Source organism: Ips typographus, linkage group LG2 (assembly GCF_016097725.1).
Source record: "Ips typographus isolate SLU linkage group LG2, UJ_Ityp_2.0, whole genome shotgun sequence".
Taxonomy (NCBI): Eukaryota; Metazoa; Arthropoda; class Insecta; order Coleoptera; family Curculionidae; genus Ips; species Ips typographus.
The window spans coordinates 22,402,380-22,426,227 of NC_138423.1; the positions used below are offsets into that span (position 1 = coordinate 22,402,380).

At 31.6% G+C, this 23,848-nt stretch overlaps 1 protein-coding gene and 1 long non-coding RNA gene across 3 annotated transcripts in view; one reads left to right on the forward strand and one right to left on the reverse strand.

Moving 5' to 3' along the window:
* nAChRalpha4 (nicotinic acetylcholine receptor alpha4) overlaps positions 1-23,848 on the forward strand; it is a 118,546-nt gene that overhangs the window by 92,691 nt on the left and 2,007 nt on the right. For both annotated transcript variants that reach the window (XM_081973804.1, XM_081973803.1), the window contains exons 7-11: positions 5,360-5,496; positions 10,312-10,458; positions 10,587-10,748; positions 18,683-18,941; positions 22,157-22,235. In XM_081973804.1, coding sequence (XP_081829930.1) covers positions 5,360-5,496; positions 10,312-10,458; positions 10,587-10,748; positions 18,683-18,941; positions 22,157-22,235 — 784 coding nt within the window. The remainder of the gene's footprint in view (positions 1-5,359; positions 5,497-10,311; positions 10,459-10,586; positions 10,749-18,682; positions 18,942-22,156; positions 22,236-23,848) is intronic.
* On the reverse strand, positions 1,859-22,969 carry LOC145725179 (uncharacterized). The gene is made up of 2 exons (XR_014177187.1): positions 22,891-22,969; positions 1,859-2,144 (listed from the first exon to the last, which is right to left on the reverse strand). It is a non-coding gene; the product is annotated as an uncharacterized LOC145725179 (long non-coding RNA).

Below are 23,848 nucleotides of genomic sequence, written 5' to 3' on the forward strand. Positions count from 1 at the left end.
ATTTATATTGTACTATAAATGTGGTTTCAAAGTTATTTGTTTAAAAATGATTTCATAAAATTCGTGGTGAACTGCACATTTTTGAGGAGTTTTCTTCTTTCTTTTCTATTTATTAAAACTTGGGACACCTTGTATTGATTGAAATAAATAATCATGGTGGATATGCTTTTAAGGACCTTACTAAAACTTTTACTTTTTGCATGAAATATATATACTATACAGGGTGCCTAAAATACTATAAAAAAATAAAAGAGTTGTCAAATAGTTTTCAAGCATGATGACCACATTCATTTTTGTGAGTTAATTTGGACCTGAATTTTCTTTATCACCATAGAAAATGCAGTTTAATATGCAATTCAATGATAGACTTTTCTATATCTAACCGATTCCAATACAGTGTGTCCAAAATAAGGAGGGCCATTATGGAGATCTTTAAAACGGTTAGAGGTACAGATTTGGTTAAATGGGAAAAAGTTTCCTTATATAAATGACTTTAAGGAAACATCATTTGCGTTTTCGGTTTTTGAGATATTTTGATATAAACTGATTTTTTATTTTACAAAAACACATATATATTTATTTTATAAAGACACTTTACTATAGCCACTTTAAATGCTCTCAGTTTTTAAAGTTACTTCAAACCGCGCTGTAGTTTTAAATAATTCTTGAAATGTTTAGAAGACGTAGAACTTTCTGCCAATTTAGTGAAATAACTAACTTCTAGTGAAAGAACTTTTCAAACCTTCCAGGAATTTTCTGGAAAGTCTTCAGTAATATAAAATGATAACTGTTCTGCCAAAATGGACTCTAGAAGCCTCTGGTAAATTTTAGAATATCTATGAAATTTTAGAACACTTGGAAAATCCTCTGGAAATTTAAGAAAATTATTGGAAGGTTTGAACAAATTATTGGAACACTTAATGTACAGAAAATCGTTTTGGAACCATTTGGCCAGAAAAATCTTGAAGGTTTGAAGCACTTTAGCAAGTTTCAGGAAGTCTTCAGTAATATTTAAAGACCTGGCAATTTCAGAAAATTCTTGGAATGTATAGAACATTTGTAGAGGCATCTGGAAATTAAAAAAATATTGCAAGGTTTAAAGAGATTATTGGAACACTTATGGTATAGAAAGTAGTTTCAGAACTGTTCGGTTACAAATTCTTGGAAGGAATTTTTCGGCAGTATTTAGAGACATTTCTGGCATTTACAATATGGCCAAGCACCTCTGGAATCATTGATGTCTCTTTCTTTAGTAATTAAACATTCTTGGAAGCTCTAGGAGCTTCTGGCAATCCTAAAAAAAGCGTTTACGACACTTCTAGACCCCAACTATTACGTATTTTCAATTGACAGCGTCGAACATTACCTTCCACGTTTGTGCGAAGCTTGGTTGGTAATTTGAACTCTCGCGAATCGTTGTGGGAAAATATTTTCCCCAGGTTGATTGCATTATAAATTTTCTCGGCGAATGTCTATGTTTTTTACGTGCCGTTGCTTTTCGCAATGCCAGCGTCATTTCCGCTTAATTTACTACAGTACAAGGAATAAAAAAGTACTCATGGGCTACACTTTCCAACCGAGTTTCAGCAGTCTGAGCAAATTTATATTTAAAAACCAGTCTCCAGTGACACACTCCTCAACCGTTGCTTTAATGAAAGCAGACATTCCTTGATGGGGCCCCATCGTGAGGTTCATTTATTTTTATTAAGGCCGAAGTTTTTTCCAAATGTCTGTCGCCCTTTTATAAGAACTTTCGCCTTTCAAAAAGGGATAATAATGTTATTTTGTTTAAAGATGGAATCAGTTGGCGACGTATTCATAACTTGTGTGGTTTTCAAAAGGATCTAAGGAAACAGTCTTCAGGGAAATTCCTTTATTTACATTTTAACTGCGCTCCCTGTTTATGTTGTTGTCCCCGAAATTGAGTTCCCAAGTCGAATTAGGTATGGAGAAACCTAATTGTTCCGTCCGGTTTTGCATATAACGTGTGCAATGTGTGTGAGCTTTGCTTTTCACTGTCCTTCCTTTCTCCTTTATCTCCCTTCTTCATTAATTTCGGCGTTCGTAAATTATGTAGCGTAGGAGATACTCCGGTCTTTGGCTACAAATTCAGAAACTGTCACAAACACGCAAAACTGTCGGCCCTGGAACACAATGAATAAATTAGGACGTTGGGGGGTGAAAAAATAAAAAAATAGACCGTTATTTAATTTTATTCGAATATGATTATACACAGACACTGTACAATATCAAATTTTGAAATTTTCTGACCGAAAAAAAACCAATATATACAAATATGAAAACTGCAAATAACCCAAATTTTATTAAAGTTTATTTGAAGTTTTTCTAGAAATTTGAATAAAACTGGAGGATGGATAGATCTTTAGAGAGACAGGGTCAGTTAAATGGGGAAAGTTGTAGAGTGACAAGGGAATATGCATGATCTTTTAAAATTTCCTATTAGAAAGCAAAAGACATAGTATTTACTCACTGTCAAAGTTAAAAAAATAACAAGTTTTTGTTAAATAAAATTACTTAACAAAACTGTCTTCTTAATTATAAATTTCTCTTATTTTGTTAGAAAACGGAAAAGATAATTTAATTTGGTAACCGGGTATGAGTTTGTCATAAAAATCCTCTATAATTTTCTCCATTTAACCGACACTGACATTCATAAATCTCCAATTTGGCTCACCATGTATAATATTCATTTGACTGCATTTTTATCCCCTATTAAACCCATACAGGGTGAGTCAGTCTATACTAGCACAATTCTGGCATTTTTGACATAGAAGCATTCTGCTGTGCTTTCGGTATTCAGATACAGTTTTGTTAGACAGTAAGTTCTTCTGTAACTATGATAATGTTATAATAGTGTATTCTATGTAAATCATTATACAGAAAGGGCTTTATGATAATTTTTTCCATTTGATTTTTGATTCCTCAATATTGGTCAATATGGCGAATATGGTTGATTCTTTTCTTCAAAAAAGTTATCTGTTAATCTATCTCTTCTTTTTCTATTTATATTTTTTGTTAAAATTTAAAGTAGCCTCCATTATGCCTGTACTATTTATAATATAATTATGCAATTAGTAAAATGACTAAAAATTAACTTGTAATGATCTAAAGGACTTAACAACCTTGTAGAATTTTTTCCATTGAACTATAAATACATGAAGAAATACGAAAATTGTGGGTGTATTTTTAATACACAAGGTGTAACAAAAATGGTGGCTCTTCAGTACGTCGTGGATAACAAAACTCCACAAAAATATTAATAATAGAATATTATGACCTTTAACAGAGTTATTAACAAAGAAGTGTTTTGGAAAATTGGCAACATCCTTGATGAGGTGAAAAGGTGTGCTAACTCCTACTTGAAAAGTGTGAGACATGACAAATTGGCTTTCTGATGGTAACGTACTGAAGAGCTTTTTCGATACGCCCTGTATATTGAAAATTTTTTGGACTACCATAAAAACAGCAAAAATATCTTAGAAATGTTAGGCTTTAACACTTGGAGAATTTGGCAAATGTGATCTTGTTAACTTTGACACAGCATGAAGAAAGCGTAAAAATCTGGAGAATCATTTAGAACATTGAGGCATTTCTAAAAAGTTCCTGCAATGACATCTAAAACAATAAACAATTCTTAAAAAAAATGATCTTTAGGTATTAAGTCCTCTCGGAAACTGTTTTTTTTTTGTTTGGTTTTTTTTCTAGATAACTTTCCAAAGATATCTAGAAAATTTGTTATTGTGTGAAATGAAGTAAAATGTACGTCTTAGAAATCTGGATGATCTTTTAAGGATTCAATTATTGGACAATTTAAAGATAATTGGGTAAATATTTGCTTTATGACGACTTGAAAGACTCCTACAGAAAGATTCGGTTTTGTATACGAACCACGTATGAAGCTTCATTTTGATTGCCTGAAAATACTTTTTTTTGGTGTTTTCAGGCAAATAATAACTATTTTTGGTATTTTCAGGCAAATAGATAATAATTTTCCTCCTTTATCTGTCTCTAATAAATTGTCGTCTTAAACTTCAAGAGTTACAATTCCACGATCCTTCACATTTTTACGTTCCACTACAATTTACCATTTTCTTAAATGTTTGAGCAAAAGATTTAATTTAAGTAATTTGACGCGGAAAAATTCTTGACAGTATCCACTTTTTCTTGTTAGTATTTTCATTAAAATGACGTAAACCATATTCTGTTACGGCTATTTTTAGCCTACATCGACCTACATTATGCTTTCCCCACTGAATTTTAAAAATCTTTTGAAACTTTTCCATTTAAAAGTTGTCCCGAGTTATACAAACAGGTCGGAAAGCTTTCACTTTTTTTCTGGTAAATATTACGAAACTGAAACTCGCTAAGTTTCACTTGACCTTCTGCCGGTGGTGTAAAAACATCGTTCTCAAAACAAACCGCTAATGGAATACTTAAAGGAGGCCATTATCAGCGAAACCAGCTTTATATAGTTTTGCTTCAGGGCATTTTCATTTATCTTTTTCCATAAGGAAGCTGCAGAGGGAAACGGGGAAATAGTGCGGAATCCTGGTTTTTCGTGGCATGAATAATTTGGGGGAAAAATTGCGCACGTAATTACTTTTTTTGTTAATGGACCGTCCTGGCGGAAATTGATGTTTTTGGTTGATATTTTAATGCTGATAGTTAATAACAAAACATTTTATCTCGCAAGTATTAATTATAGCGGATTTTGCGGGAAACGTTTGCATAAAATTGGAAAAAATTTGTATTTAAAAAACAGTTAATATGAAACTCAATTTTTTACTGGTTTTAAGCTTAAAATTGTTGATGACAGCTATGACTACTTCCAGTGACTTATCAAACAAAAACTATATCCAATTTAAATAACAATTAAATTAAGGCTTTGTAACAAAACCACAAAACCTTTTAATTAGATTCTGCAAAAACACCATAAATTAGGTTCTTCCCTGAGATAATAAAATTATAATTAATTTAGACGATTCGCGATATAAATCAATGAAAAGCAATTGCAAAATTCCTCTATTATACCAGACCCCAAAATCTAATTTGCATCCCGTTAACTTGAGGAAGGCTCCCCCCCAAAATGTGTAAATTCCAAAATGGAATCAAACGATAATCAACGGCATTTGTGGAATCCGTTTCCATCAATTCAACGCCCCTTCGCACAATCCATTTTGGATTACCTAGCATTATCCAATTTCAAGTTAAATTGTTCGCAAAAATTTGCCGCTTTTTTCTATGTCAACGTTTTTTTTTCGTGATGGAAAAACGTCAAACGTGATTAAATGTAGTCGTGACGCTTCAATAATGGTAAAAGGGTGCAATTTTGTTTCAGGTGACGCTATCCATTTCCATATTGATTAGTCTCCACGTGTTCTTCCTGCTAGTAGTGGAAATTATTCCACCTACCTCACTGGTTGTTCCATTATTAGGAAAGTACTTAATATTTGCCATGATTCTCGTGTCAATAAGGTAAGTTTGTGTTTTTACAGTGAACTTAAAATATGGAGTTTTTCCTGTTTAACCATCTCGCTTATTTTTAATGAAACACCCCGTATTTTATGACATTTTTGTAATGGACTTGTTCGTACATTTTGTGTATAAGTTCATACACCTACAACTACAGCCGTTTTTGCAGTCTCTAAAACCACATTTATCACTGGTGCCAAAACTGTCAAAATTGTCTAACTAAATAGTATTTTAAAATCACGTGACAACTGTCACTAGCGTCAATACTGTCAAACTGTGATCAAAAGTTGCAAAAATCAGGGTTTAGAAAGGTCTTTGTAGTTTAAAAAATGTATGATGCAGTATTTGAAATGAAACGTGCTTCTGAGATGACAGATATTTTAATAGTTGACACGTGACTGCCTAGCTTAATTATTTTCTAAAATCACGTGATATATGTCACTAATGGCAAGGCTGCCAAAATTTGACTAGAACTTACGAGAATTACAGTTTAACACAGTTTTCGAAACAAGACGTGTTAATCCCAGATTTATAACAGTTATTTTGACAATTGTCAAGTGATCTTCTAACTAAATAGGGTTCTAAAATCACGTGACAACTGTCACTAGCGTCAATACTGTCAAACTGTGATCAAAAGTTGAAAAAATCAGGGTTTAGAAAGGTCTTTGTAGTTTAAAAAATGTATGATGCAGTATTTGAAATGAAACGTGTTTCTGAGATGACAGATATTTTAATAGTTGACACGTGACTGCCTAGCTAAATTATTTTCTAAAATCACGTGATATATGTCACTAATGACAAGGCTGCCAAAATTTGACTAGAACTTACGAGAATTACAGTTTAACACAGTTTTCGAAACAAGACGTGTTAATCCCAGATTTATAACAGTTATTTTGACAATTGTCAAGTGACCTTTTAACTAAATAGTGTTCTAAAATCACGTGACAACTGTCACTAGCGTCAATACTGTCAAACTGTGATCAAAAGTTGCTAAAAATCAGGGTTTAGAAAGGTTTTTGTAGTTTAAAAAATGTATGACGCAGTATTTGAAATGAAACGTGTTTCTGAGATGACAGATATTTTAATAGTTGACACGTGACTGCCTAGCTTAATTATTTTCTAAAATCACGTGATATATGTCACTAATGGCAAGGCTGCCAAAATTTGACTAGAATTTACGAGAATTACAGTTTAACACAGTTTTCGAAACAAGACGTGTTAATCCCAGATTTATAACAGTTATTTTGACAATTGTCACGTGACCGCCTAGCTAAAGATTGTTCTAAAATCACGTGACAACTGTCACTAACGTCAAAACTGTCAAACTGTGCTTAAAAGTTGCAAAATCAGGATTTAGAAAACTTTTCTTGTAGTATTTGATATGACGTGTTTCTGAGATTTTCGGCAGTTATTTTAACAGTTGTCACGTGACTGCCTGGCTAAATTATCTTCGACAAATTTTAGCTATATAGTGTTCTAAAATCACGTGACAACTGTCACTAAAAACTGTCAGGAACAATACAGTAGAACTTTTATCACTGTGAAAAATTTAACTATTCTTAATAAGTGTGGTCGTGATGTTAAATGACTACTTTTAGTTAATTATCACTATATCCATTATTTTTAATTATTTAGTACTAATTATCTTATTTTTTGTACCAGTTGAAATTGTATGTTGCTGTTTTCGAATTTATATAAACCGACCTTCACACATTGTGAAAGAAAAGTTGAAACTAATTTTTTTAAAACTTTGTTTAACAATTTCCTTTAAAAAAATAGGTCAAGTAAACCTTATTAAAAATACGTATTTTATTAGATAAAAAATATATTAAAACTGCTAAAATTTGACAAAATGAACTATTAGAAGTAAATACAGTATACAGAAATGGTATAATATACTGGATGTCTCATTTGAAATAAGCAAGATATTAAATAATTAAAATTTTTATAGAATTTTTAAAACTCGATCTACATTATAAGTTATAAAGAGTTTAATAACTTGCATTTAGAGCAGTAAAGTAAATTTTTACGATACGAAATGTGAAGGAAATTATAAAAGTGCACTTGACTTAGCTAAAATATAATGTCGTACAATTTTAAAGTGGTGAAACTGCCAAACTTTCAAAACTCCATTAAGCGAGATTTGTGTCAGAACTAATGTCCTCCACGTTAAAATTTTAAGCTTTCGTTCGAGTTCCGTTTAAGAATGAGTCAAGATAGCGACAAAAGTATTTTAGAGTAATTATTTTTACAAATTGCGTTTGCCGGATATAAACGAAACACATAAAATGGTTTTAAGATTCTTCGCGCTTTTGTACACTTTTTAGTATTCTGAATTTGCAGACCCTTATTTTTTTAATTAGTGACTTTCTTTTGCTGTTCTTGAGTGTGTTAATTTTGTAAAATGGAGAACATATGGACAAAAATCTTTATTCTTCCAATTAAACTTAGTGCAAGTTAAATGGGGGTGAGAAAGAAAAAAAAAATAACAAGAATTTGGTTTTAATAAACTTCTAGCGCAAACAAAGTTCAAGTGTTAGGACTGCAGATTATCTTTGCCGGCGTTCTTAATTGAATGTTGCGCTGAAAACGTCTCCCTCTGGGTTTTCTTTAAAATCCATTATCACGACATGTCTACATTTGGAACAATTGCCAGTTTTTGCGGAACAGACTTCCTAGATAGGACAAACAAACTACTTGCGATGCTTTGCACGCTCGTTTTATCGAATACTCAAGCGGTCAAAGGATTGTCTCCACTATTTTGTACTAAATTATATCCATTCAAAATTGTAATTGGAAGAAGGAATAAAAAGTTACAATTTTCACTTATGGGAAAGTGTAAACCTTGCTTAAAGAGGGTGTGGAAGTTTCAGACAAACCTCTAAAACCTATCTTTTTGTTAAGTTGAAAGTTTTAGAGACATTTTTTTCATATTATTGAAGTTAAGTAGTAGAGTAGTGATGAAGAATGAGTAATAGTTATATATTTTATTATATTATTAACATTAAATGGTCTATGGGAATGACAAAGTTTTAACTTAATGACAAGCTTTGAAAGGGCATAAAACAGGCTTTCGCAACAATGGTCTATCCCACTTAGTAAAAAATTTGTATTTTTTTTAGAATACAGACGTCTTTTGGCGTTAGTGTTTACTAGTATATCAATATTAATTAATTATTATTTACAGTGTATATCAATTACAAGAACAAGCTGAATCATTTTTAGACATGTTTATTTAAAGGATTTTTCTTAAAGATTATTAGAATGCTTTCTAAAATGGGTTGGACAATTACTTTTGACATTAAAACTCTCTGAAGAAGGTAGTTTTAGGAATTCTTAAAGAGTTTTAGCGTCAAAAATCCACTAAACATTTCCTGGAAATTAGTTTCTTGGGTAGTAAACCTTTAGTGTATATTATCAGTGATAATATACGCTCGTAGTCAAGAGAAACTAGAATTTTATATGTAACATACAGAACTCATTTAAAAAAAAATTTTTACAATTTTTTTTAGGATTTAAAGTGCTTATTTCACCTAATTTGAGGTCCTTTGGTATAAATATGCCCTTTGCTGTGCTTTGGAACCCTTCTAGGGCAAAATAAAAATTGCACTTTTTACCAAAACTGTTTTTTTTTTCCAATTTTTGAAAGCTTGTAACTTTTTTATTTAAACTCCTATCAAATTCACTAAACCGCCATTAGAAAAAGGATAACAAATAGTACAAATTTAGTCAAAACTCGTCTCTTTACCTCATCATGTTACCAAGATACTGAATCTCAAAAATAGTTAAAAAAGACCCCTAATACCTAATGTAAATCAATTCAACCGAAACTTGACTGTTTAGTTTATTCCTATTATAGGTACTATGAGTTAAATTAATTGGATGTTCAGTCTGAAAAAGCAAAAATATAAAACAAAAACTGCTTTTTGAAATTGTATTATTTGAAATAATTTCTACGGAATTGTAGTAACAGTTAATTAAATTGTTAGGCTGTTCGTAATTGTTTTCTAGGCGCCATTTAGCAGCTTAAAAATATCAAACAAGTTTAGAATGTCAAAACAGTTTTAGTGTTTAATTATTTTTTCCACTCTCTTGACAGTTAATTAAATGGTGAAAATTAAAAGTTTGACTGCTTGAACAGGTCGTTGCATCAAAATTAAATTTGTTTAGCTAAAAATCTGTTTGTAAAACTTAAGTTATTGGTTCGTTTTCCAACAAATTAGAATTTAAATTGCCTGTGGGAAGTCTTGTAAAAACAAACTGCCGTATTGCTTAAAATAACACGATCAAAGTTTCATATCAGACTCGAGAACAGGGGGACAGCAAAGCTCTAATAAAAATGAGCATACATAATTAGAGTCCGGACTCTACAATAGATTTAAAAACGGTTAAACGGGAAAAGTTTTACAAAACTGAGCTTCATTAACCACTATTAAACGAGTCTCCAAACAAAAAGCAATTTGAAAGCTTTCAGGAACTGGAATACTGAAGGGATGGCTTTTCTTCCTTGTTTGAATAGATTTCCAAAAGTAAATGGATGTGCGGCTGACCATTTTGCTTTTACATGGTTTTTCACGTTAATTTTTGATTTAACCGAGTATTTTACCGTAAAACCCAAATATTAGAGTTAGTTAATTACATTTAAAAGGAAAGAATTTTTCATGTAGTATAGTAAGTTCATAAGACACACTGGAGAGTTTTACTAAATTGTCCTAACAAAAGTATGTTTCATTAATATCAAGCATTTGTCAATAACATACTATTCAAAGTTTCTTTACTTAGAAAATAGAGACTAATAATTGTTCAATTTCTTTTCAGTATATGTGTGACAGTTGTTGTTTTAAACGTCCACTTTAGATCGCCCCAAACTCATCGAATGTCTCCTTGGGTCAAACGGGTTTTTATCCATATTTTACCAAGATTACTGGTAATGAAACGTCCCCAATACATGTTTGATACACATAGGTAAGTGTAGTTTATGAACCAATTTCAATATTAATATTAATTATTTTCAAAAAGAAAGTTAAAAAATTAAAACATTGTTTTGCTTAACTAAATGGAAAAAAAATAATATTTTTTGTGTTCTGTTTTAGTCGGTTCATGACCAACAGACTGCTGACAACAAGTGGAACCAATATATCCACATCTTGTATCTATCCTTATCACACAACAATGAGAAGACCTAGTACGAGTCCAAAAAGAAGAATGCACCCGCCATCGAGTAGAACTCCATCAAGGGAAAATATCCCACATAGGTAAGATTCTATTTGACAACCAAATAAAATACACCAAGTTATCTTTTGATAGGGAAATTAATTTTTTGCTTACATAAGTTTTGCGAAGATAATCAGATAATAAAATATAATAATAAATAACATCAACAATAGATTTGTTGGTTTGTAAGACAATATGTCAATTTAACTATTTGTGACAGTATTTTCAACTTTCAAAGTGTTTTTACTAACCAAAAATGTGGATACAAATATAGAATTTTAAAACATAAAGAACCTCTATCTCTGAAATTGACATTTAAGTATTATACAGTTTTCTTTTTATAGTTAACATTAATTAATTTCTATTGTGCTTTATAAAAGTAAATAAAACAGTATGGCAATTCACTAGTTTTGCCCTAAACTTTGCAAAGGTAAACGCCGTTAGGCTATTTTGAAGTAAAAAACTTGCTTTACTGTCGAATTTCAAATAAAATATGTATAATTTTTTGACCGGTGGCACTATCAAACTGTCAAATGACTCCATGACTTGTCCCTTTATTAATTTTGACATTTAAAAGGAGAGTCCCTGGCAACTTTCAATTTTTACACACAAAAAGACCAAACTACTCAGTAGTAGAACTTTCCAGAAATTACATAACAACTAAAAATCAACAATCTGTGTTGATGACATATTCTCTTTTAGCTTTTTTAACCACTCTGTATAGGTCTATGATTGCATTGTAAAAAACCTTAACCAAGCCCCTAACTAAGGCTATTATAGCTACAGAATGATTTTTTCAGATTGATTTAGAGCTCTAAAAACCTGTTTTTTGGCCACCTTGTACTAAACAAGTACAGAGTGACCTGTTTTATACGAATGTTCCAAATTCAGAGAGTTGCGATGGTCTATTGTTTCGTGATGTTATTCAAAAATATACCTAAAATTTGTTTCTATGGGTTGCTATTTTTCAAAAATAATTTTCTTACTTCAATTTGGTTTTACAGAGTCCTTTTAAACAGTGTTTCTGGCAGTTCAAACTTCAACACCGCTTTTCTCCTTGACTGTACCAAATTTTGTAGTGTTTTTCAGGTTATTGGATAGGAAATTAAATGATAATTCCAAAAATGTGCTTAAAACCGTTATTTTCTTACTCCAATTTGGTTTTACAGACTGCCCTTTTAAACTGTGTTTTTGGCAAGTCAAACTTTAACACCGCATTTCTCCCTGACTGTACCAAATTTTGTAGTATTTTTCAGGTTATTGGATATTAAATTAAATGAGAATTCAAAAAATGTGCTTAAAACAGTAATTATCTTACTACAATTTGGTTTTACAGACTGACTTTTAAACTGTGTTTTTGGCAAGTCAAACTTTAACACCGCTTTTCTCGCTGACTGTACCAAATTTTGTAGTATTTTTCAGGTTATTGGATAGGAAATTAAATGAGAATTCCAAAAATGTGTTTAAAACAGTAATTTTCTTACTCCAATTTGGTTTTACAGACTGACTACTGTCCTTTCAAACTGTGTTTTTGGCAAGTCAAACTATAACACCGCTTTTCTCCTTGACTGTACCAAATTTTGTGCTGTTTTTTTTCGGTTATTGGATCTAAATTTTAGCTAGGATTCCAAAAATGTGATTTAAACAGTTATTTATTCTCACTTCAAGTGGGTTTGATAAACAATTTTGTCTCTCTGCAAAACTGTGCTCAAAAATTGCAAAAATCAGGGCATAGAAAAGATTTCTTAGTGTATTCGACAAAAAACGTGTTTCTGAGATTTATGACAGTGGTCACGTGACTGCCTAGCTAAATTATCCTCTAATAACCACGTGATATCTGTCACTAATATCAAAACTGTAAAAATGTGCAAAAATTTCATAGTTTTCAAAACAAGACTTGTTTCTGAGATTTATGACAATTAGGTACTTTGACAATTGCCAGTTTGTAAAAGAAAATTGCAAATGAGTCTGTGTCTGTGTATTCTAAAAAAAAATCAATTTGCTCTGGAATATTATCGGTTTAGCTTGACCTAAAAATACCCAAAGCGTTTTACATTCTGAATCTGACTGTTTGATTTTCAAAATGAAAACAGTCACCGCTAATTCAAACAACAAATATTTTACTTAGCCAGTAACACCGATCCTTTTAAAAATATGAAATTTAAAGGGAGGCTGGAATGTCCCAGTTAAACGAAAAGGTTTGAACTTTGGAACATTCGTGACCCGAACGAATGTGACAAAAGACGGAAACATTTCTCCCGAGTGCTAAGGGCTGTTTTCTTTGCCAATAAGTCAAGTTAAAACTTTCAGGTTCGCCAGTATATATTTTAGGAGTTTTTCTATTGTGTTGTGGCACCGACTCTCTGAGGATTTTCCGCTTGTTTACTCGTTTCTTGAACTGTATAAATTTTGCAATAACCATCTACGTCTTTCAAATGGAAGGGTTTTTTGTCACGAAAAATGCCATTCAATGTTCTAAATTTTCACAAAACATGTCTGACCCTTCCATTATGTATGTGTTCTTTAAAAGAACTTTTATTGTTTGACTTATTTCTTAGTTGTTTTATTAAAACTACTAAAATTGAATGCCTTTGTAGCATCTGTCAGTCAGTGGTTAACTGAAATTAACTATTTATCACTGCAGATTGTTGTAAACTTTTTTACTTTTAATTACCTCTATTTTAGAAACAGTATGTTTGTGTAATCTAAAACCCACTCTAAGTAATAGTTAATTTAGCAATACAAAGGAAAAAGTCAAAAAATTTACAAACGTACAGTATCATCAATTATTATGATCTTTAAAACCATAAGGAGGACCTAAACACTAAATTCTTTTGGTTGGTAAAGCTGTTTTTGTTGATAGCTTTTACTTAAAAGTGTATTAGATATAAAATGAAATTACATTATGCTTCAAGAAGTTTATGAATTTATTTAAGGCATAAACTTTGATAAAATAATTTTGTCCAATCACTTTGATTTGATACTTAATGTAACACTCGTTAAGAGCTATTTCTCAACTATTTATGTTTTATGCAAGTAGTAATATTTTAATTACTATTTCATTACTGTTTAATATAATATGCATTTTGGAAAATTGCTTTATGTAGGAATAACACAAAAACACTGTCAATATTTTCATTCTATTTATTACGTTGAGGCTCGGTTGTCTCAAAGGAGTTTTGACAATAAGCTCCAACTTTTAAGGTAAAAGGCTTTCCTTGAGGCAACTCTCTATAGAGCGCTCTATCTTGGCGTTTCACGTTTTTACACGGAAACATCTTTACGACATTATTGCAGATGCATCCGAGACGAATATTCATAAAATTTCGATGACAAAATTTGGTTATTAAGTGTAATATTTTAGTGCCAAAACCATGTGTTTTTTACTGTTTACAACAAACCGGAGCAATTTTTCAGCTAATAGGCATTATTTCATAAAGTATTCAGCTTAGTGACAAACCCTACGGGCACGCGAGAACATTAAACTTTTTATTACGCAAATTCTCTGGAAAACTGTATATTCTTTAAATTTTAATGATGGAAATTATGGTACTTTGTATGACATTGCGAATAAAACATGTTGCGGATAGGGGATTTAAACGTTTCTGTGTTGAAAGAAGCGTAGAGAGGTTGTTTTATGTTGTAGTCTTTTAATACAACTTCTTAAAGTGTGCCACATCCTGCACGTTTTAAATTTACATCCGACGTGTCCATTCATCGTCCATTTCGTCCGGCATCGGCATATGAAAGCTACAATTTCCATTGATTATTTGCGAGTTACAATTCCTTCAATCTGCCATTGTTCGGGTGAAAACTACTTGCAAAATACGGCCCCGATACTCCGTCCCCATATTGTATTGCGAGTGGCACTATTGCAAAAGCTTTTTTGTTCGATTTTACTTTGTGTCGATGCTTTATCGATTGTGGAATCAAAAGAGACAGAAATGTTTGACAATATCATTGATTTTGTCAATAGTGGATATAAAAGAGTTCAGTTTATAGAAATATGACATGATGCCAATAAACTTTGATATTTTCACTTAACTCATCAAAATATCACTATCGTTTATTGGAAAAAAAATTTATATACCAAAACTGCAAACAAAAACAACATTTTAGCACAAACTTAATTTACCCTATTTACATTATTTATTCTATCTATTTAATCAACCCTAAACATCCATTTTTGGATATGGGTCTTCTCTTCTTTCCTCCATGCCTCTTATGGTTGTGGGTTTGTGTCCATTTTAGTCCAGCGTGTTTTTTCCAGTCCTCTGACCATCGCATTTGTGGTCTTCCTATTTTACGTTTGTTACTCCATCGTCTCCACTGTGGAACAATTTAATTTTATCGGTCGTTTATTTGCCTTATTCTATGTCCCTCGAATTTCCATTTCAGTTTTGCCACTTCTGTTAAGACAAATCTTACTTTTGTTTTTCTTTCTGTCTGTCATCCTTACGTTCTGCATTTGCTTTTTCATGGATATTTCTATTTTAGCTATTTTTTTCATATTTTCTTTGTGAACGTCCAAGTTTGAGCGCCATATATGAAAAGAAGGAGGGGATATTTTTTGTTTTTTAATATGTAGGAAAGTTTTCCGAATTATTCCCAAGCCAACCTTATCTTTCTTTTCATTTCTTCAGTTTGATTTTCTTTATTTGGTTTGATTATTGTTTGTCCCAAGTATATGTATTATTTTACCTGTTCTATACTGTCAAGCGCCACTATAATTATTAGTTCTGCCTTTTGGTTGGTCATTCTTTTTCAGTCCTACCTTTGTCGATTCTCGATCTAGTTCTTCTAAGATTCTTTGTAACTCTTCTGGATCGTCCGTTATAACTATGATATCGTCTGCGTATCGCAAGTGATTCAGATACTGGCCATTTATCTTAATGCCCCTATTATTCCAGTATAGATTTTTTAACGCGTCTTGTTACACGCATTATTATTACCAGCCAAAAATTTAACAAGATTTCCAAACTTAGACAAGATAATTTTTATACCAAAAATGGTATTTCTGCCAGGCTAAAGCAAGAATAATTGAGAGGAGAAAAAAAATAAGAAGAAAAGTATATCAGATTAAAGAAAGGACAATTAAATGGAGAGGAGACAAAATTGTCTAAATTTTTGTCGAAAAAATAGTTTTTCTGCTGGACTAGAAGATTGAAAAAACGTGATAAGAAGAAGTAGTAAATCTATCAGGCTAAAAGATGAATAATCGAAAAATAAGAAGAAAATGCGACAAAATTGAAGTGTCTAATTTTTCCTATAAAAATTGTTTCTGTCAGTCTGGAAGAAGAGAATTGAAAGAAAAAAATAAAAAAAAAACGCCAAAATTTGATAATGTAATTTTTGTGTTAGAAATAGTTTTTGTACTAGATTAATAGCAGAATTAATAAAAGAGAAGTAAGGAAGAAAAATAGTCGTCAAAATTGAGTCATAATATACTTTCTGAGCCAAAAAAAATATATTGTATTCTATGAGACAAAACCCAAAAGAATTAAGTTTATTAAGTACCAATATTAGATGACCTAATTTTTGCGATAAAAATTGTATTCTGTGTCAGATTGAAAGAAGTATTGAATGCCAGAGATAGTTTTTCTACTCGATTAATAGATGAATTGAAAAAAGAGGACTAGACGTCAAAATTAGAAGATATACTATATTCCCGGCAAATAAATATTGTATTCTACCAGACAAAACACAGAATAACTTAAAGGAGATTAAAAAGAAGTTAAAAAGGGCCAGAATTAGAATTTTTGATTCAAAATGGCATTTCTGTCAGGTTAAAATAAGAAAAATCGACCGGAGAGAAGAAAATGCTCCAAAATTAGATGATCTAGTTTTAGCGCCGAAAATTGTATCTCTGCGAGACTAAAAAAAAAGAATTTGAATAGAATATTAATTGAAAAAGAGAAAGAAAAGATGAAGAATAATTGTCAATATTTGAGGATATACTTATCGCGCCAAACATGTTGAATTTTACCACCCAAAATGTAGAAGAAACTCCAAAATTAGGTAGTTTACATTTTAGCGCTAGAAATTCTGTTTTAGCGGAATGAAAGACAAAAAATTGGAAACTGAAGAAAAGCCGAAAAAAGAAGACAAAATTGCACCAAAGTTAAAGGATATAATTTTTGCCTCACAAATTGTATTTATTGCTAAAACTAGGGCACACATAATTTTGTTGATCAAGTCACGTGACAGCCTATACAATAAAAAAATGACATGATAACATTATTTTTTTCTATTTTCTAAAAATTCAATTTCCTATAATTTAAAATAATGTTTGCTTTTTGAAACATCAGAACTAACCCTAGTTGAAAGCAAAATTCACAAACCTGTTGAATTTCAATAAGACATTCGTCATTATACGACCTCTACAATCTTTGGTTAGTGGTTTTACGTAATTAAAAAAATGGCTAAACATAACTAGTCCGTAGAGATTAACACAGATTCCTTTTTGTTTCTCCACGCTAATTTGGCAAGTTCCCCGGGATGTCGTTAGGGAGTAATTATTTTCGCAACCCCTGAGGTACGCAATTAGTTAGACGACCTTCTCTTCAAATTAGGGTCAATTACAGTGATCCTTCGAAATGCCTGACTGACATTCTTTACATATCTCGATTAATCAAATGGAGAAAATGCGTAGAATTTGACAAATGTCACAAACATAAAATTAGGAATATTATTTTATTTAGGAATAACCCAAATTGCACTAAACCTCAAAGCACTTGCATTCCGAAATTTGCAAAAGCTCGTTGAAATATTCAGTGACTTGAGACCGCGGCACCTCATGTCAAGCAGAAGCTTGTCGGGATATTTGATGCGAATAAACGATGAAATAAGCCCGGATTTACCTTGTCTGTCTATTTTCTGCCGGATTATTTTATTCCAGTGAGAATGATACGTATAAGTGGTGTTTCATACCGTGAGGCACGTTGATATATCGCTCCGTTTCCGCCCAATATGAGACAAATTCGTTTAGTGGCTTTTTAACAATTTTCTCAAGCCAGGAACAGTTTTTCGAAACTTGACGCGTTCAATGCAAAAGAGGCTTTTCCTGAATACAAAAGCTATTAAAAATACTTCAACGTTCCACCCTTACTGGCTTACAATACAGTATTGTGTTTCATCTATATTGATCTGAAAAATATAAAGTGATGCAGCAGAAACAATATTTATTGCAGAAGAGATTATTACTTTGTTTCGCTGTTTTAGTACAACGTAACCAAACAGCTAAAAGTCCAATAAATTAAGAAAGAAAATTTATTTGTAGCGAAACAAGGGCAAAGTCCACACTCAAGTATTGAATATTCCCCAAAGGACACTAAAGCCTAGTGAGTACGGCCCTTAGTTCCCATTTTCTACACAAACTAGAAACTTTCCACACAAGTTCTATCAAAATTTATACCTCTGATTTCTAAGGGACGGTAAATTATCGACGTGTAACATACGAATTTTCATAAAACGTTTCAATTCCAACAGTAATTTAAATTCAAGTGTTAATTTATTACTGAACAGATAATGCATTTACACAGCAAAACCAAGAGTTAAATTGTATTTAGTTGCAGGTTGTTAAATTATTCATTTTATTTACAGTTCTCGGAATTTAGCTGACGTTGGTTAGAGCTGCATTAAAATTATTAGCGTATTTAATTTTGTATTAGAGTAAGTTTACATGTGCAGCATTTGCTTAAATCGCAGCAGTGTTCGTAGTTTGTGATTGGTCAAGAAAAAGCAGCAACCTGAAAGCTGCTTTTCTTGATCAATCACAAACTAGTTTAACACCGTTAAATCATTAGTCAAGTTTAAAAGACATTACTTAAGATACCTATCATTGCATATTTTCCAAAATAGTCTTTGACATTTTTTAAATAAATTTTTAAAAAGTGCTTTTGATTCACTTTTTTTAAAATGTATAATGTATGTAAATTTAGATTTGAATAGTAATTTAGACATCTTTAAATTGCAGTTTAACGGACGGAGGACCTTTTGGCAGTACCTGTCAAATTCACGGTCCGATGGCGTCAACGCCAGCAACAGGATCAGAAGATATAACGGAGTCCCTAGACAATGGCGGTACCGAAGAAACGCCCGGTGGCATTAAAAGCCCTTTACTGCTCAAAAATCCAGCATTTAGTCATTCAAGATGTCCGCTAGAAGTTCACAAAACATGTTTTTGCGTTCGATTTATAGCCGAACACACAAAAATGGTGGAAGACTCCACCAAGGTGAGTTATGACGAAAAAAACTAAATAGGAATAAATTTGTACACAGTGTATCTTTCAAATTTTGACCTTAATTTAAAGCTGTCGAATTGAAAATGACAGATTTGAATATGTACCTTCAAATAAATACAACATACAGTGTGTACCAGATTCTGCAAAGGATAAATCTGGAATCCTTTAGAAAATTTAATGGGCAATTACACACCGTTTTACCAACATTAAATAATCCTTCGTTCTTAAGTTATTTTCAAAAAAGCAAAAACGAGCATTATCAAATTATGCTGTATTATCTTTAATTAGAAATATTGTTACATTTGACTTTACGAACACTTTTTTTTCCTTATGGACGTCAATTTGTTTTTTATCTAGTTAAAGAGTGCACGTTTTTTGCTTAAAAATTGTACGTTACATGTTATAAAAACAATTGTTTTTTATGTTCAAAAAGTAAAAAAAAAAAATGTCTTTCTAGTTTGGCTTTGACGTCGGAAATTTGCAGTAAAGACCAAACTGGACATTTTCCTCCCTCTCCAAAATTATGTATAAATATTATCTAAACAAATATTAATTTTATGATTTAAAATATGCAGTTTTGGTTCATATGAAAATCATCATTATTATTAACCACTGAAAATAAACAACTCTCATTCCTTTTTTTGAAAATTGAATTGATTGCACTATTTTGCTATTTACTTCAAATTACCATCAAAGTCAAGGCAAACTTAGAAAAAAATTATTTTACAAGGAAAAAAGAAGTTGATGATGGTATCTCAAAATCGAAAAGTCAAATTTAGAAATAAAATACACAGGAAGATAGCCCTCATTAAAAAGTTGCTCTAACAATTTTCAAGTCAAAATTGAAAAATTTCCAAGTTGCTCGTTTTTGGTTTTTACAAAATAATTCAAAAACAAAACAAAAATTTAATTTAAAAAGCTTTTGGATAGCCCATCAAACTCTCTAAAGCATTTCAAATTTATCTTTTGCATTAACTCTTAGGAGAAGCAAACTCACTGTATCTTGGACACACTGTATATCAACTTGGCAATCTAGCTGAAGTAATCCTCGAAAAATTAACCCTTTTAAGCAAAAATTAAGTAAGAAAAGATATAATTGATGAATTGAGCCTAAAACTTGCAATCCTCCAGAACTGAATTACGCAAATCCGATTAAAATCCTCTCTAATCCGATTTTTAATTCTAATAACCCAGAGCAGAATTTCTCTATTTTACTAACGTCGGCACTTATTTTAAATGAGCCCTTGACTCTATATTATCTAGCAGCAAAATGAAAATGGAGCCGGATAAAAATCCTTGGGAAAATTTATTTTCGTTTAAATAGAGCCGAAGTTTTAAAGGATTAGAAAAGCGGCGAAACAGTGAGAATTCTCCATTTTCCGATTGTAAGTTTCGTTGGCAAATAACATCCGTTATTATAGCTTTTTTATAATGTCATACATTTACTGATATATTCAAGATTAAAATGTGCTTTCATCAAATCAAATAATATTCAAGAAGCTCTTTATGTTAGTCATTATTCCTTAAGAAGAATGTTTGAATAGTCAAATAAGCGATAATAATATTTGTATACATTGTTCACGACCACTGTTTGTTACTACTAATTCTATGGTTTAGTATTGTGATTTTTTTGCCGAAAATTGGGTTTATAAATTCCTCTCATTACTTCTTCAGATACAAGAGGAAGCAGCTGCATGATCGTCAAAGATAGTATTCAACAGTTCAAGTAAATAAAGACAAAGAGTGAAAACATTGACCTGGCGTTCCTCAATCACAAAAGCAAACAAACATTTGAATCTAAACAAGGATACGTTTGGATAAGAAAGAGTAAATCAAGAAGTAGACAACATCAAGAGAGGAGAAATATAGATATCAGCGAGAAACAATAGGCAAAAACATTTTACCAATCTGTATGGGGGGAATAGAGGAAAATTACAGAGAAAACAGAACGGAAATTACACAAGAAGAAGTAAATACAAGAATAAAAAGGCTAAAGAACAGAAAATCGCCGCGGGTCTTGATGAAACTCATAATGAGCTTATAAAATCTGGGAGACCAACATTACATCCTTGCTTACTAAAATTATTTAAGAACGTAATAACAAGGGGAAAATCCCAGAAGAAGTGCCTAAAAAAACATTCTCCAAGTTTGAAAAGACATTTTTAGCTCTTTCAATCTGACCTACTCTGAATGTAATCCAATCCAGGCCGAAATCAGGTTGGCATCATTTAAATGGAGCACTTAACACAAAACTGTGTCATCAGGCCGGAAATAAAACAATCCCCTCCGGACGTTTGGCAAGATTGCGTTTGAGATAGAGCGGCCAGGGGTGATTTTTACCCCCGAGGGCATTACGAGATATTATTTTTGCTCAACGATAAAAAGCGACGGAGGATTCTTGTTACAAAGATGAAGGATTGCAAGGGGCTTTGCGTTAAGTAAACGAGCTTCGAGGAAAGAGCCCAGTTTTATTGTTGAACACGTTACTTTATGGCTCTAACCCATAAAAAACTGCCTGCTAAGCGTTTAAGCTAAAGTAGTATTCGTTTAAATTTTTTCACATCTAAATGTAGTACATAGTAGGCCTGTATGGTGATTGATCATAAGCCAGAATCTTTACTACAAACTTAATTTTTACGAAAAGCGGTAATCAAGCAAAAGAATGTGTGCGGGTTTCATAAAGGAAGATGAAATGTTAGTTACATGGCTTCCCTGGAAAATGAAATACTCATCATAACGTGGGTTTTTAATCAATCATAATGCTTCATTAAGAAGGTTTTTGGAGAAAAATGTTAGGTAAAAGCCATTTGTCGTTAAAACTTTTTTTCATCTACTTTACGTAATTGGAAAAAAAATTAATATCCAGAATAATAAAGCTTCCCGATAGAATTGGCAGGAAGTCAATTAAATGTTTTCATCGATATGCTTCGTGATTAAATAGCTTCGGCGACTGAAAATTATTGCATTTTAAACTGGCACTTGCATTTTTGCCTGCCCAGTCGCTTTAATTAAAACAATAAAATATTAACTCTGTCAGTTGTTTGCTGTTTATTATTTTTTGTTAACGTATTATTTATACGACTATTACTATTTGAAGGTTCTCAATTTTATGTTGATGTTTAAAAATGTTTGAACACAAAACAGGGTCAAAAACAGTGTATACTTCAATTTAACAGTATTATTTTAAAAAAGAATACCATTTTCAGGTAAAAGAAGATTGGAAATATGTGGCTATGGTTCTCGATAGGCTATTTTTATGGATATTCACTTTAGCTGTCCTAGTTGGTAAGTATACAAAAAATTAACTGACATTAAGGTGACACAAAACTTCTAGTTTTCCCTAACTGGAGATAAAATCGTATATTCTATGTTAAGAGCAGAAATAACATCTTTTGAACTTAATAGCTAACTTTGTTAATTTTGATCTAATAGCAAAGTTCTGTTGAATCGCCAGACACGGTCAAAATTGACTTTTCAAAATTTTTACACATGTTTTGATTACTTAAAATGGAACAGGCTGTATTTTATTTGCTCAATCGGAAGCTCCTTTTTACTAATTTCAAACATAGTTATTTTATTGAGGTTATGGCTGGGTACTTCCCGAAAAATATAGGATTTCCAAATGTTAAAATGAACATTGGCTCAACTAACCGTGTTCAGTCTATTTTCAAGGTCGAAATCGTTTTAAAATAGTCAAACTTTATTACAATTGTGGATTTGCGGTTGTTTTAGTCGATTTTTAAGATCAAAATGTTAAAAAACAGTCAAATATCCTGAAAATTGAATTGGCTTACTGTTGTCAGACAATTTTCAAGACCAAAACATTGGAAAATGGTCAAACTTCACCAAGTTTGAATTACTTGAGTATTTGAAGTCATTCTAATCAATTTTTAAGGTCAAAAAGTTGAAAAACAATTAAACTTTATAAAAATTGACTTACCGGAGTATTTACAGTCAGTTTAGCCAATTTTCAACTGCCGACAATCCTGGTTTGGCAACGCTGCCAAATTGTCTTGTTCGACGATAAAAAAAAATTGGCAAAATCTGTCATTCCTTCTGTCAAAAGGGTTATTCTGACGCTGAAGCTGTGAATTGTCAGAATTGCAGCAAAAGAAAATGATTAAGAACGTCAAAACATCAAATTTAAACACAGAAAACTGTCAATACTGACAATATTTACATTTTATTAAAAATGTAACGCAAAATTTGTTAAATTGACGGTAAAAGTTAAAGCGACTATGTTGGTGTAACTGTCAGTTCTCATAGATCAATAAACAAGTCAGAAAAAAAAAATAAATCCGTATCCTATGCTATATTTTTCTAAAATGGGAAAAGTAACTTTAAAAAAATATATCCGGTATCTGTTCTAAATAATCGAAACATGTCTCGAGCGTTTGACAAGTGATTGACGTATGTCAATTTTGACATTAGAGTCTGTAGCCGCATTCGTTTTCAAGCTCCATGAAGCGAGCAGAGCGTTTTTGACGTCACGATGACGTAATTTAGCAAAACCATTATTTGACCAACTGTCAAATTACGTCATTCTGACGTCAAAAACGCTCTGCTCGCTCCATGAAGCGTGAAAACAAATGCGGCCTGTTTATCTGCAGATTCTATATGCTGTCAGATCAAAATTAACAGAGTTAGCTATCGAGTAAAATAATCACTTTAGAGCGGGTTTTACTTTCTGCGCTAGAGCGGTAATAGAGCATTTTCAGCTCTAATCAAAGCTTGAATAAGCTACTTTCAACTTTCAATATTAATCGTCGAAAAAGTTGATTTCACTGAACTTGAACATGCACCATATATTACTTTTAGTAAAAATTTGAAAAAAATATTGTAAAAAACACTTTTCCAAAATCTTTTCTATTTTGTAACTTACTCAAATTGCAAAACTT